This window comes from Mus pahari, chromosome 10, assembly GCF_900095145.1.
Source record: "Mus pahari chromosome 10, PAHARI_EIJ_v1.1, whole genome shotgun sequence".
Lineage (NCBI taxonomy): Eukaryota > Metazoa > Chordata > Mammalia > Rodentia > Muridae > Mus > Mus pahari.
This window is the reverse complement of record NC_034599.1, coordinates 39,724,199-39,739,716: the sequence shown is the minus strand read 5'-3', so window position 1 is coordinate 39,739,716 and position 15,518 is coordinate 39,724,199. Positions and strand designations below refer to the sequence as shown.

At 38.8% G+C, this 15,518-nt stretch overlaps 1 protein-coding gene across 5 annotated transcripts in view; it reads right to left on the bottom strand.

Annotated features, from left to right (window-relative positions):
- Ddx6 (DEAD-box helicase 6) overlaps positions 1-15,518 on the bottom strand; it is a 39,030-nt gene that overhangs the window by 6,515 nt on the left and 16,997 nt on the right. For all 5 annotated transcript variants that reach the window (XM_021206252.2, XM_021206251.2, XM_021206249.2 and 2 more), the window contains exons 5-11: positions 11,910-12,039; positions 11,022-11,168; positions 8,802-8,896; positions 7,371-7,493; positions 6,448-6,576; positions 4,768-4,884; positions 3,341-3,404 (exon numbers count right to left, since the gene is read on the bottom strand). In XM_021206252.2, the coding sequence (XP_021061911.1) occupies positions 3,341-3,404; positions 4,768-4,884; positions 6,448-6,576; positions 7,371-7,493; positions 8,802-8,896; positions 11,022-11,168; positions 11,910-12,039 (805 nt within the window). The remainder of the gene's footprint in view (positions 1-3,340; positions 3,405-4,767; positions 4,885-6,447; positions 6,577-7,370; positions 7,494-8,801; positions 8,897-11,021; positions 11,169-11,909; positions 12,040-15,518) is intronic.

The window sequence follows — 15,518 nt, the reverse complement described above, 5'->3', positions numbered from 1 at the left end:
AAAAAAAAAAAAAAAGAAGTCCTCCATCACTTATGGTAAACAATTTACAGCTCATCTGAAGTAAACTAATAGGCAAAGTCCCTCACACTCACCCCAGGGTCATACTCAGGGTTCCTTCCTGTCTCACAACAACCTTCCAAAGTCACTCATGACACTGACTTCTCTGTTTTTGAGGTGGGGGGTCACTGGTGGTCCAAGCTAGTCTTGAACTCATGATCCTCTGTCAAAACCCCACAGATTAGGATTATGAGCACACACTGCCATTCTATGTAGACCTTTATGGACTATTTTTACCCTAAGTCTTCAAACTTGAAAACTTTTTCTCCACCAAACTTACCCAGTCCATAAAGCCAATTAATACACCATCCCTTCTGAAACTACTTGACAGCTATTACTTGTGTATTCTAATAACCACCGGGATAATAATTACATTACTCCCTTGTCAACCAAGCTCAACCATCTTTACTACAGGTCACTATAGTTGTCACTGGCCTCTAGCTAGCAGAGAGCAGGGAGGTCGTGACCCTGAAGTGACCTTCCTGCCCCTACCCCTAGTGCTTATTGACCGCACAACACCCGGACCAACTAGTTTTGTTATTGTTTTATATAATTTTATTTTTAATGCTCATTCATTTGTACTCCATCTTAAGGTTGATTCTGAGATGGCAAAATCGAGTACTTTTAATGAAGATTACATGGTATGCAAGTTTTAATACCAACTTTCTAATTAATTGACATTCTTTGAAGGAGAAGTGGCATTTTCTTATTACTTTGCTTTTTTGAGAAAAGGACTCAACCTGTAGCACGGGGCAGCCTCAAGCTGTGTCAGTCACCCTGACAGGGAGGGTTTCATGTACCAGAGATATTTATCCACTCCGCATATGCATTAAGAATCTCGACTGAGTGCAGTGCATACCACCCTAACCCTAGGCAGTCCTATGATTCCAAGATCAAGTAAAACTTGGCATGTTGGTCCACCCACAATGCTTTGTCTCAGGAGAGGAAGCAGGCCATCCTAAGCTGAACTTTAGGCTATCCTGGCTTACATGAGACCCTGACTCAATAAATAAATAAACAAACCAATTAACCAGTGTAGTAATACTGTAACTACTATCAATGTCTGTCTTGTTCTTTTAATGTTAGGATTGAATTCACAGCTCTTAAGTCCCAACTTTTTATTTAAAGTTGAAAAATGGAGTGCCTGATAGCAAGAGTCTCTTAGGAATATTCAATTTGACTAACAACTTTACTTTCACTAGTAAGCTATTTTATAGGTTTCCCAAATGAACAAAAATTAAAAAAAAAAAGATACATCTACACACAACTAAATATTTAAACACAACTTTAAAAAGCTAACCACTCATAAACCCACAAAGCCTCCATAAACCCACAAAGACCACAACAGCTGGCATGACAACATGGGTAAAGCAGAATAGAATGTCACAGCCCCATCTCTACAGGAACAACTCCAGCAGTCAACAGCTGCTGAGAGGAAAAGCACTGTTCTTAAGAGCTGAGGCCCCAGTCCTAATTGGCTGATCCTAATGCACACTTTCATAAGATGATGCGTGGAGCCGGGCGTGGTGGTGCACGCCTTTAATCCCTGCACTCGGAGGCAGAGGCAGGCGGATTTCTGAGTCCAAGGCTAGCCTGGTCTACAGAGTGAGTTCCAGGACAGCCAGGGCTACACAGAGAAACCCTGTCTCGGAAAAAAAAAAAAAAAAAAGACGTGTCTACATGTGTGCACATCCATGTAGAAACCCAGCACTAAGTCCAGAGGATGAGGTCATGGGTAAGAGGGGAGGTTGTGTCCAAGGAGGAATGGTAAGGATACAAATACAACACACTTATGAATGAAATCCTCAAATTCAGACTGGAGAAGGAAAAAGCACTCTGTATGTGCATCTATGTAGAAGGATTATAATGGACAAATGTCTTTTTGTAACAGCTATCTAATTTTCAATGAGTAAACAGTGCGTGCGTGCGTGTGTAGTACTTGGTGCCTAATGTCACAACTTTAGAATTCTGGCTGGACCCAGCATGCCAAGAAGTATGGTGGAAAAACTGCTGTGAATTAGGGAACAGCCTAGGCAGCATCCTGAGACTGTTTCAGAAACAACAACGTAATAACACAGAAACGAAAAAGCTCTAGTCATTTAGTGTATTTTCTACTTACAAGAATGTTAAGTAGTTAAGAAGGCTAGAAGCATACAAGTTATTTTTATAGTTACTACCTGATTACTAGGAATAACCAAATTTAATATCTGGTAGAAGTAACAATTGTTTTGTTTATGTGCATTTTCACAAAAATCCTGACTCAAATATTTTAAAATAGGTGGCTAAAGAGATGGCTCAATGGATATGAGCACTTGCAGGCACCTGTTATGCAAGCGTGGTAGACACTCACAGAATAGACATAGCTGCAAATTAAAATAAATCTCTCTCTCTCTCGATTATATATATATATATATATATATATATATATGTGTGTGTGTGTGTGTGTGTGTGTGTTTTATGTATATAATTGTGTCAGGTATGGTGCTGCACATCTCTAATCTCAGCACTTAAGCGGCCAAGGCCAGCTAGCAAAAGAAGTGAGTTTAAGACCAATCTGGTCTACATATCCAATTTCCAGGCCAGTAAGAGCTATATAGTAGTATCCTGTCTCAAAAACAAAAAAAAAAAACCAACCAACCAAAACCTCTTAAATACAATTTTATCTGAATGTATAGGTACATGCATATGTGAAAATTCACATGATAATAAAGATGAGCAATTTACCAATGTATACATTATAGTTCAAACTCCAAGTCCTTCTAACTTCCTCAAATGATTCTTCTTCTCATACTAACAGTAAGATTAAATTCCAAGTATATAGGCGGGAGGCACCATTCTATCAGTCTCTGAGCTATATTTGTGCCTCCCCCTCCCTATCCAGGTTTATTTTTCTGTAGTAATAGAACAACCAAAAATTAGAAAATCTTGGCTTAGGGTATAGACCAATTTGATACTGGGAAAAAAATAGACACAACTTCTAAAATGTAATTTCGAGTAAAGTTTATTTTGTGTCTGCTCACCTTGTATGTTAGAACTACTCAGAAAGCATATAAATGCAAAACCTAACTTAGAGCCATGTGTGCAGCATAAGCACTGGGAGGAACCCAATGTCAGGTACTAAGTAACACCTGCTCTCAACCTAGAAACTAAACAGCAGGCGTCCTTGTCTTCAGAAGCTTTCAAAGTGGCAGCAGGGTGTAAGGAGCTGTTACAGGTTTCACTACGTGACAGAAAAAAACCAGCCAATTAAGAAAACAGGTCCAAGAAATACAAAAACACTTACCAGTGCAAACAAGATTGCGGCATAAGCCATTTCGGAAATCATGAAAGACACGATTTCGATGTTCCTGGAGGGTGGGGGGGGGATATATAAAAACTGAGTAAAATTTTATACAACTATCTATGCTTCTGTAGCAGTCAAGAGCTGTATCACTCACAACGTCTATATGATACACTTCATTCCATCATACAAGCATTTTATCACAAAAAAGACAGGCCTAAGACATGCTGAGATCACAGTCATGTAACATGTATGAGAGTGTCATATTTCTTATATTTTATTATCCGAATGAACTTTTTACCGTATCTAATGTATAAACTGTATCATAGCAAGCATGCACATACAATCTGGTACTGTCTGTGACTTTAGGTATCCGATATGGGATCTTAGAACTCTGCTTTGTAAGGAGGAGTTACTGCATATTAAAATCTAAGCCGGGCGTGGTGGTGCACACCTTTAATCCCAGCACTCAGGAGGCAGAGGCCAGCCTGGTCTACAAAGTGGGTTCCAGGAAGAGAGAAACCTACAGAGAAACCCTGTCTCGAAAAACCAAAAAAAAAAAAAAAAAAAAAAATTGCACTGGTATTCTCCAATAATGAAGTCACGTGCCTCAGGGATTTGACTAAGTAACAAACCTTTCAACTGTATTTGCTTTTACCTAGTCTAATGGGTACAAGGAACTATGTAATAAAGTTATTGCATTAAACAGAACAAATCTAGAAATTCCCCAAGAAAGAATGTCTCCTGTGTCCTTCCCTCCCCACAGGATTTCATGTCACTCAGGCTGATTTCAAACTTAGTATGGAAGAGAGAATGACTCTGAACTCTTCACTTATTCTAAATGCTAGGACTACATGCACAGACCAAGAGATCTGACATTTTCTTCTTCTTCTTCTTCTTCTTCTTCTTCTTCTTCTTCTTCTTCTTCTTATTATTATTATTATTATTATTATTATATTTAAGTACACTGTAGCTGTCTTCAGATATTATTATTATTATTATTATTATTATTATTATTATTATATTTAAGTACACTGTAGCTGTCTTCAGATGCACCAGAAGAGGGTGTCAGATCTCATTATGGGTGGTTGTGAGCCACCATGTGGTTGCTGGGATTTGAACTCAGGACCTTCGGAAGAGTAGTCAGTGCTCTTAACCACTGGGCCATCTCTCCATCCTGAGATCTGACATTTCTGGACTGCTGTTTAAACCTGTTGGTTTAAGTGAAGGGTTCTTTGTCTACTAAATAGTCCATTCACTTGTTCTTTTTCTGTAACACTTCTCTACCACTAATACACCAGTACCTACCTTAGACAACAGTTTACTCTCACACACAAGGCATTTATACATTATGACAAAAGAAAATGTAAGAAATACTTAGGAAAAGATTTCTTTATTAAACCTATGCAAGTTCTCGAAATTATACTTACCTGCCTCATTTTAGCATGGATATAAAAGCAAGAGTAACCCAGCTGAGAAATCTTCTTGGCCAGTAATTCCACTCTCTGAGAAGAGTTGCAGAAGATGATGGACTGGTTTATCTGAAGCTAAGCACAAAAGAGAAATATGAGAAAGACAAAAACATTTGTTTTGCCAATCATGAAAATATTTAGTTGGGCTGGAGAGATGGCTCAGCGGTTAAGAGCACCGACTGCTCTTCCAAAGGTCCTGAGTTCAAATCCCAGCAACCACATGATGGCTCACAACCATCTGTAATAAAATCAAAATGCCCTCTTCCAGGGTGTCTGAAGACAGCTGTAGTGTACTTACATATAATAAATAAATATATATAAAACAAATAAACCACGTTTTTTTTTTAAAAAAAAAAAAAAGAAAGAAAATATTTAGTCAAACTTTCAGGTGAAATTTGGTTAACTACAGAAGAGTGTCTCATAAGGGCCGCCTAAGTTGCAGAGACAACTCAGTAATGTCCTACAATACTGCTGCTAACATTGATTCAGCAAATAAGAACCACTGCTTTGAGGCTAGAGATGGCTCTGCAGTTAATAGCACACACTGTTATTCAAGAAGACTCAAGTTCAGTTCAGTTCACACGGTGTGGGACTCAACTGCCTGTAACTCCTTCGGGTGCTGTAACACCCTTTTCTGGACGCTTCCAGAAGCTGCACTCATATGCATACAACCCCACACAGACACAGACTCATTAAAATAAAGAAAACAAACACACAAGTAAAAACAATCACTGTTTCTGGGAAAATGACAAGTACTTGTGAGCCTCTGGTGACATTTTATAAATCGGTAAACATGTCAATTTATGTGTTTTTTTAAACATGTCGTATTTAATATGTCTATAGTCCTAACCAATATAACCCATGCCTGAAAAAAGTTTATCTGATACATATTTTACCTGTATAGTACACATCAGTCTTCTTGTGCTTAAGAATACAGGTAAGTACTTCAGCAACAGTGCAAGGGTCATTTTGGAATGGATAGTGAACAGCACCAAAATTTGAAAAACAATGGTTCAAAGACTGCAAGAGGAATGCTTATTTGTAGCATTCATAGGTAAAACAAGAAGATAGAATGTCTGTCCTCTTTTTGGACCTTAGCTGAGATCATTTTTTTTTTTTTTTTTTTGGGGGGGGTCCACAATGTACATGTCTAAGAATGACCAAACCTTCAGTACTAATTTGGGGGTCACAAATAAATTTTAGCAATTAGTATTCACAAAGCAGGATGAAATGTAATTACAGTAAATTATTTAACAATATAAAGCACCTGTGTCAATTAGTTTCAACTGTAAGCCAATCAAAGCTACTTTTTACAAAACAGAAGGACTTTTTACAGTGAAAATAAAGTCGAAAATAAAATTTAAAAAAGAGAAGAGGGGCTGGTGAGATGGCTCAGCGGGTAAGAGCACCCGACTGCTCTTCCAAAGGTCCTGAGTTCAAATCCCAGCAACCACATGGTGGCCCACAACCACCCGTAACAGGACCTGACACCCCCTTCTGGAGTGTCTGAAGATAGCTACAGTGTACTTAATAAATCTTTAAAAAAAAAAAAAAAAGAGAAGAGGAAAATGATCTAATTGTCCAACTTGCTAGGAAGTAGTGAAGGACAGGACTCAGCACAAAAAGCCCACTACTTACCCTGGAGAAAAGTGTATTGAGGCAGTGCACTTTTTGGCGCTCCGTTACATATGCGTAGTACTGAGTCACTCCTTTCAGGGTTAGTTCCTCCATCAGGTTTATCTCGTAGGGTTTTTGCAGATGGGAATTCTGGAGTGGGAGGGAGCAGAGGCTTAAGTAAAGACTGGGCTTCTCTTTTAAACTGAAAGACTTTCAGGAACTCTAAGGCAAGAGCTCCCATTTCTTGCCCCAAGTTTATATCTTTTTTTTGTTTTGCTTTTTGTCTCTTGTTCTAAGGGCTGAATCTCTTTTCAAAACCTAGTATTCATAAAATACATAAGTTATCCTAAAATGGTAGACCTCAGATTCAAATGTACCTCACAGAGATGGACTATAACCAACTTACAATGGGATATGTCACCTTGGCACAAAGTTAAAATAATCACAACTCCTCTCATTTTGAAACAAGGTCTCACGGCCAGCCAGTACTACACATAGAAACTGTCTCCAAAAACCAAAACCAAGAAAAAAAAGAGAAAAACAGACCAACTGACAGATGGATGGACAGATGGCGTGGACTCATGTAAACCAGGCTAGCCTCAGAACAAATAGAGGTCAGTTAATTTAAAAAAAAAAAAAAAAGTGCACATACATATTTTTAGTCCCAGTACTTGGGAGACAGAATCAGGAGACCTCTGTGAATCTGAAGCTAGCATACTGGCCAGGGCTACATAGTGAGACCCTGTCTCAAAAAACTAAACCCATGTACAAATCTTATTGACCATATTAAAAAAAAAAAACAAAAAAAAAACAAAAAAAAAAACAAATCCAAAACCCTGAAATAACATAAAGCATATATATTCTGATAATAAAATGTAATTACAGGTAAAAGCACACTCATAATACTATGAAGCACTGATTCCAGGTACAGATTTAATACTCACCATAAACTTTTGTACACTAAGAGGGAAAGTAGCGGAATATAGTAAAATCTGCCTATTTTTAGGTAGTGTGAGAATAATATCCTCCATTATCTGCACAAAATCCTGTGACAACAATTTATCTGCCTGTAATACAAAGAAAAGTTACTTTTAAAAAAGAGTAAGACATTAAAAGTTTTGGAGAGCAATACAAACAATGGTCAACGCACAACCTACACAGGCTGCTCCTGGCTATAACCCTAAGACTCTAATGTATACAATGTCCCAGGTTACCAGGACAAACCCTAGCACTGCAGAAAGGGGAGGAGCCTAGCACAGTAGCATATGTCTGTAAGCTCAGCACCCCAGTGGCTAAACTGGGAGAGGAGTGAGAATCTGAGGTCAGCCTGGGCTACATTATGAATCTGTCTTAAAGCAGAGGCTATAATCCCTAAGGAAATGTAATTCCCATTAAAGAGATAATAGAGTATATTAGTCAAAAATGTGTTTTGAGCTGGATGTGGTTGGCATAAACCTTATTCTCAGAAGGTACAAGAAACAGGATGGTAAATCCAAGGCCATTTGGGCTGACATGTTTTACTCATTAGCTGTACTGGGTACCACTTAGCTATGTTTCAATGTTCCTCAACTAAGGACACAGGCTATCCACACCCCCATAACAACCTATATCTTATCAGACTAAATATCATGTTATATATTCAATTCAATGTGATATAATATTTAGTGTTATTCCTCATTAGTCAAAGGCCAGAAACTAGTAATCTAAAACAAAACAGAATAGGAAAGTAGCTGTATACAAAAACACTAATGCTGACACACAAAATGCATAAAGCGCTGCTGCACCCCAGAGACACAGAGGAGTGGTTTTTTATTTTTAAGACAGAGTCTTGGGCTGGAGAGATGGTTAAGAGCACTGACTGTTCTTCCAGAGGTCCTGAGTTCAATTCCCAGCAACCACATGGTGGCTCCCAGCCCTCCGATGCACTCTCCTGGTGTGTGTCTGAAGACAGCTACAGTGTACTCGTATACATAAAAATAAGTTTAAAAAAAAAAAAGAGAGTCTCACTGTGTAGTCCTGACTGGCCTGAAACTTACTGTGCAGTCCTCAAACTCAAGACAGACATCTGACTCTACCTCCCAGGTAAAACATTTGGCTTCAGTTGAGTAATTTCTTAAAAGGAATTCATATTAGGTTATAACCTAAGGAAGTAACAAATTTCACAGACACAAAAGAACCAAACAATATGTAAAACAAAGCAGATGTAAAACAAAGGATTAAGAACTATCGCTTAACTTACATGCTTTTAAAATGTTAACACTGAATAGACAGACTTAAAATGAACTTGGCTTGGTAATTTTATCACATGTACCCAGGACAGGGTGTAAGATAAGCTCAGAAGAGGACTGAAGAGTCCTTTTAATCAGGGACATTACCTCATCCAATACTATCATCTGGACATGATCAACCTTTGCTACGCCTTTCTTGATAAGATCCAGGATTCTGCCAGGGGTAGCAATCACCACATGCACTACAAAGATTTACAGGAGAAAAAAAAAAAAAGATTCAGAAAAATATATACATTGTTGTTAATTTTACCTAGGAGGGAAAAAAAAAAACCAACCTTGTAATTTTATAGTATGTATTTAGTATCATAAATACTATTTATAGAGATACAAATTAATACCAAAAGGTACAAAGATGTATTTTGGGCTGTCTATTTTCATCTCTTCTCACAGCAGATGGACAATACTTGTTTCAACTCTTCAATAAATGGTTTCCCAAATTACTAATTCCATCTAAAAGCATACAACTTTTATCTATGACAATCTGCAAGAAATAACAGCCAGAATACAGGGTTTCTCACACAAAAGACATGTCTTCAATCTGGGCAATGCTGCTCAGACTGTTTTAAGGGGGGGGGGGAGAGACTGATCACTAAAACAAAAATTGTACAAGCTAAAAAATATAGCTAAGTAACCAAATACTAATATATACTAACATTCTGAGTAAAACCTAACTCTTGTTATTTTGTTACTGTTCTTCACCCAGCATTATACAGTGAACAGTCCTTCATGAAAACTTAATACAAGTCAGTAAATCTTTACTGACTGTGAAACTCCATTCAGGCTCACTGCATCTAACCAATCTCCTGAAATATTTAAATTTACCTTCTTTTTCAGAGTAAACAGTTTTGCATATATACAATTTTATATTTATCAAAGTACTTGAAAATCTAAGTTTATAACCTGAAATATACTGTCATATATATATTGTACACTCATGCTATAAAACAGCCTAGCCGGGCAGCCGCACGCCTTTAGTCCCAGCACTCAGGAGGCAGAGGCAGGCAGATTTCTGAGTTCAGGGCCAGCCTAGTCTACAAAGTGAGTTCCAGGACAGCCAGGGCTACACAGAGAAACCCTGTCTCGAAAAACAAAATAAATAAATGAATGAATAAATAAAGAAAGAAAGAAAGCAGCCTACTTCCCACAAATGTCCATTACCCATAACTAATACTTTTTATAGCCTTGAAATTTAGAACAGTTAATATAAATATGGTACTTTGAACTACATTAAACAATACTAAAAAATAATTAATCCCAGCATTCCACAGGCAGAGGCAGGCAGATCTCCGTGAGTTGAAGTTTGAGCACAGCCTGGTCTACATAGAGAGACCCTGTCAAGGAAACAAAAACCAAAACTACTAATAAGGCTGAATAACCTTTTAGCTATGTTTTTTTTTCCTCTTAAAGGAAACAAATGGTTGATTTTACTCTTTGTTTTCTACCACAGTGTTTCTGTTCACTGATTCCTTGTTTTGACATATATGCCACAGGCTGTCATAGGTGAGGATAACCTTTAATTTTTTTGTTTTTGTTTTTTTTGGTTTTTTTTTGCTTTTTTTGGTTTTTTCGAGACAGGGTTTCTCTGTATAGCCCTGGCTGTCCTGGAACTCACTCTATAGACCAGGCTGGCCTCGAACTCAGAAATTTGCCTGNCTCTGCCTCCTGAGTGTTAGGATTAAAGGCGTGCACAACCACGCCCGGCTACCTTTAACTTTTGATCCTCTCTAGCTTTCACTTCCCCAGTTCTGGAATTACAGGTGTATGTCACTAACTCCAATTTGTTTGGTGGGGAAATAACCAAGGCATTGTATGTGCTATGTAAGCAATTTACCTACTAATCCACCCTCAGTCCCTTAATTATTAAAGACCTATTTTAGTGCCAGACAGTGGTAGCATATACTTTTTATCCCAGTTATTGGGAGGCAGAGGCAGGTAGATCTCTGAATTTGAAGCCTGCCTAGTTTACAAATCAAATTTGAGGACAGCAGGGCTACACAGAGAAACCCTGTCTCAACAAAACAAAACAAAACAACCAATAAAGTTTTAGTTATTTCCTAAAAGGAAACCCTTGGAGACCGGAGAGGTGGCTTAGTGGTTAAAAGCTCATATTGCTCCTGTAGAGAATTCAAGTTCAACTGGCAGTACCTACTAATTCTAGAACCAGGGGATTCACTGTCCCCCATAGGCACTTGAACACACATGTGCATAGCCACACCCCACCTCCACATAATTACAAATAGGTCTGAAAAATAAATGAGACATTTGTAGCTATAATCAGACAGCCCTGCTGCCTGCCTCATTTCCTACCTGTATCATCAAGCCTCATTATGTCATCCCGTAAATTGGTTCCTCCGGTGGTTGCCATCACTTTGGCCCCTCCCATGTGTTTGCTGACCTGGATGCAAATCTGACTGACCTGTAGAGCAAGTTCTCTAGTGGGAACAATCACCATTGCTAGAAAATAGCAAAAAACAAAGGAGCAGGAGAAGAGAGAACACACCATCTTTTAGAAATTTAAGAAGCTATAAAAATAGTTTCACTGAGGCAATATGTCTAAACACACTGGCATAACATAGACAATATAAGAGAGTCTTAAAAACTACATTTGATCAACATAAGAGTCACTAGTCTAAATACTTAAGTAGCAAATGCATCCTGCTCAGCTTCTAGCTACATCAACGACAGTAAAGATAACTATAAATTGAAAGTTGGACAATTTAAGGAATGCTTTAGAGGTGAAATCTTAGTTATATGAACTGACTCCAGATACAACTATAGAAATTGGCTTCTTTTCTACTGTCTCAGCTCTAACAATGTGATAAACTCAAGCCTTTACAAACAGAAGCACTTACTGTTTCCATACGGAGCTCTGCTTACTACATAGCTCCCACAAGGGGGTTTGGCTGCATAGGCTGTAAGCAATGACTCATTTAACCTCTAACCAGTTTGGTTTTAAGTAAAATTGGTAAGTACTTTGCTTATCACACATGAACTTTTTAAAAACTGTTTATTGATCATAAAAAAAGTATTCTGAAGATGGGAAATTCACTTTAAAAATTGAAAATAATTTTTAGACACTTAAGGCAAATATAGTAAGAGGAGATTAGATTATATGAATTCTGACCAAGACTAAAAGCTACAAAGCACCAGGTACAGACAGTCTTGCCCCCACCCCTCCCACTTTATTCCACTAACCTTGAATATTGTCCTTCTTCAGGTCCAGCCGTTCAAGTAAGGGGATGAGGTAGGCACCGCTTTTGCCTGTTCCATTTTTTGCTCTAGCTAAGATATCCCTACCAGATAAAGCAATGGGAATGCTCTCCTCCTAAAAGACAAGGATGCAAAAATTACTTGTGAATAAAAAAATTACCAGACTCTTCTCTGTTACACCTTAGAATACGCCTTTTGGTACTGGCTTTGAAGTGCACTACGTTTGTATGCTGCATGAATGGCAAAGACCCAAGTGGATTAACAGGACCAGTGAGTTTTAATACCATTTTAAACCAAAAGTTTGCTAAAACTATTAACAGAAAAAAACATTAGGCGTATCCCAGAACAATAGAAAGGGTAGTGAGCCGGGTGTGGCATGGTGATACAAATCTTTAATCAGGTAGATTAATGAATCAAGGCCAGCCTGGTCTTGGCAGCCAGGGCTAAACTAAAAACCCCCATCTCAAATAAACAAAAGTGTGTGTATGTGAGGGGAAAAAAATCTCAAAAGGTTGTAAATAGTCCTCAAACAAGACATTTTTGTTAGAAATAAAAGTAGCCTCATAGTAGATCCTTCCTGCAATCCTAGTAGGCAAGTGCAGTTCAACACCAGCTTGACAAATAAGAGCCTGCCTAAAAACAGGGGGAAAAAAAAAAAGTTGCACTTACTCCAAGGAAAGCTTATATAGCACATGCTATTTTCTTTCTTAAATTTATTATTACTATTATTCAATTTACATCCCACTTACTGCTCCTCCCCTCTCTTCTGAGTGGGGGGGTCCCCCTGGCATATCAAATCTCTGTGAGGCGAGGTGCATCCTTACCCACTGAGGCCTACCCACTGAGGCCAGACAAGGCAGCCCAGCTACAAGAACATATCCCACGGACAGGCCACAGCTTTTGGGGCAGCCCCAGCTCCAGTTGTTCAGAACGGACATGAAGACTGAGCTGCAGATCTACTACCTATGTTCGGGGAGGCATAGGTCCAACTGTGCATGCTCTTTGTTTGGTTGGTGGTTTAGACTCTAAGAGTCCCAAGGGTCCAGGTCAGTTGCCAGCACATGTTGTTTTCAAACTAACAAAGTCAATCATGCCACATGAAAAATGTGCACACTGGGATGGAGGTGTAAGTCACTGACTGAGTGAATGCTGAGACAGTTGGTTCAATGGCCAATACAGAAACAAAACAAAACCTAAAATCCCAAAGGGGGAGAAAAAAAGATGAGCTTTCACTTACACAAAATAGAAACAGAACTAAGCTGAAACCATTTATCTCTGGGACCTAGTTGGTACTTATTTTTTTATTAAATCAACTTCCAAAGTATTTATCAACACACAACTTCTCTGTCCTGAATCGTGTTCCACTGAAGACAGGATCTGTCACATCACTGAAGGTGACATTTCATTTTCATTTTTAAGCTTACTTTATCATGTGTGTTTTCAATAACCACAACAAAACTAATACTTATTATCTGGGACACAATAATTACCAAGTTAATGAAAATTAAGTACACATATAGAAATTAAAAGGGAAATAGGCAAAAGACAGAACATACATTGTTCAGTTTCAAAATCCTACAAATAACCCTGTTCACAAACCTGTCAATGACCTCTTAGCTTTTATAAAACAAAGGGCTTGGAAAGTGTTCATGTAAAAATAAGCTTTTTCTGAGTTCGAGGCCAGCCTGGTCTACAAAGTGAGTTCCGGGACAGTCAGGGCTATATATATAGAGAAACCCTGTCTCGAAAAAACAACAACAAAACAAACAAACAAGAACAAAAAGAAAACAGAAAAAGAAAAAAAAAAAAAAGCTTTTTTAAAAGATTTTTATGGGGCTGGAGAGATGGCTCAGCAGTTAAGAGTAGTCAGTCACTTCCAGAGGTCCTGAGTTCAATTTCCAGCAACCACATGGTGGCTTACAAACATCTGTAATGAGATCTGACGCCCTCTTGTGGTGTGTCTGAAGACAGCTACAATCGTGTATGTAAAATAAATTAAAAAAAAAAAAAAAAAAAGATACTTATATGTATGTATTTGTGTGTATGTCTGTCTCGCTCGCTGTCTCAGTTTCTTTCTTGCTCTCTCAGTCCAGGAGGACCCAGAAGAGGGTGTCAAGAGCCCCTGGAAGTGAGTTAAGTGCCACTGAGTTGTGGGTGCTGGGAACCCAACTCAGGCCCATTTGCAAGCAGATGTGCTGTTAATCATAAACCATCTCTCTTCAGCCCCATAAAAAACAAGGTTTTTAGAATTCTGAAAAGAAATTAAACCTTTATAATTTTATACTTTAAAGCAAACATCAAGTACTAAAATCAATGTCCTGCCACTCTCAAATTTGACATTACAGTCCAACTAACTATGCAAACCGCTTCCTTATCCTAAAACTTCATAGAATGGCTCAACATCAATGCACTTCAGAGACAAATAGCTTTGGCCATGAAACTCCAGGAAAGACAAGCTTAACAGTAGTGGGGGAGCAGTGGCTACTAGCTTTCACCAGCACTAACCATATCCAGGCACAGAGTCAACCCTTCAAGTTGGGGAGAAACTTACCCCTCCTGCCCCCCAACACACACACAAGCTTCTTTCTCCCTTATTCATCTCAAAACCTAAAAGCAGGAGAAGCACTCAGTGCTTTCTGGTTTGTTCTGTCATGGCTCTGTCAGTCCGAGCCCAGGCTGGTCGCAGACTCTTAGGAACCCTCAATTTGCCCTGAGTACTAACTACCTTTACCAGCATGAGCTGCCAATTATTTATTTTATGTGAGTACACTGTTACTATCTTCAGACACACCAGAAGGCGGCATCAGATCCCATTACAGATGGTTGTGAGCCACCATGTGGTTGGTGGGAATTGAACTCAGCACCTCTGGAAGAGCAGTCATTGCTCTTCCTCGCTGAGCCGCCTCTCCAGCTCCTCAAAGACACTGTTTTAGAAAACTGTATATTGTTTCAGAGTCTTTAGCCTTCCCAATCCCTTGACCCCTAGCCAATTCCTAGAGTAAGTGTATAGTATATGAAGAACTTATTTTAAACTGAAAAGGCTCAGAAAACTGGCAGGTAAAATGGCTAAGAGCACTTGCTGCATAAGCCTGCTGACCCCATCCCTGCATCCCATGAAAAAGGAGAAAGCTGTGCTTAGATCTATACATGGGCAGGCAGGTGCCCCACATTTTAAAAAAAGCTCAAGCAAGTCAAAGAATTTTGAGCCTGCTCACTGTTCCTAGAGCTCCAAATTCAACATATCATCTTTGAATAAAAGGTCAATTGTAACAATTTGCTAATTATACCAAATACATTTTATCTCTATTGAGAATAATCTGTATTTGACTTTGGTAGGAAGGAGGGACAGAGCCAAGGAATGCTTGTATCCAAAGTTGGCCTCTTAACTCACACAGATGACCCTGAAATTCTGATCCTCCTTGTCTCCAGGGATTACTCAGTTTATCTGGTGCTAGATAGCGATCAATCCCAGGGCTTTAAGGATGCTAAGCAGGCATGCTACTGAGCCACACTCGAGCCCCTTCCTTTAAAACACACACACACACACACACACACACACACACACACACTCTCTCTCTCTCCCCCTCTCTCTCT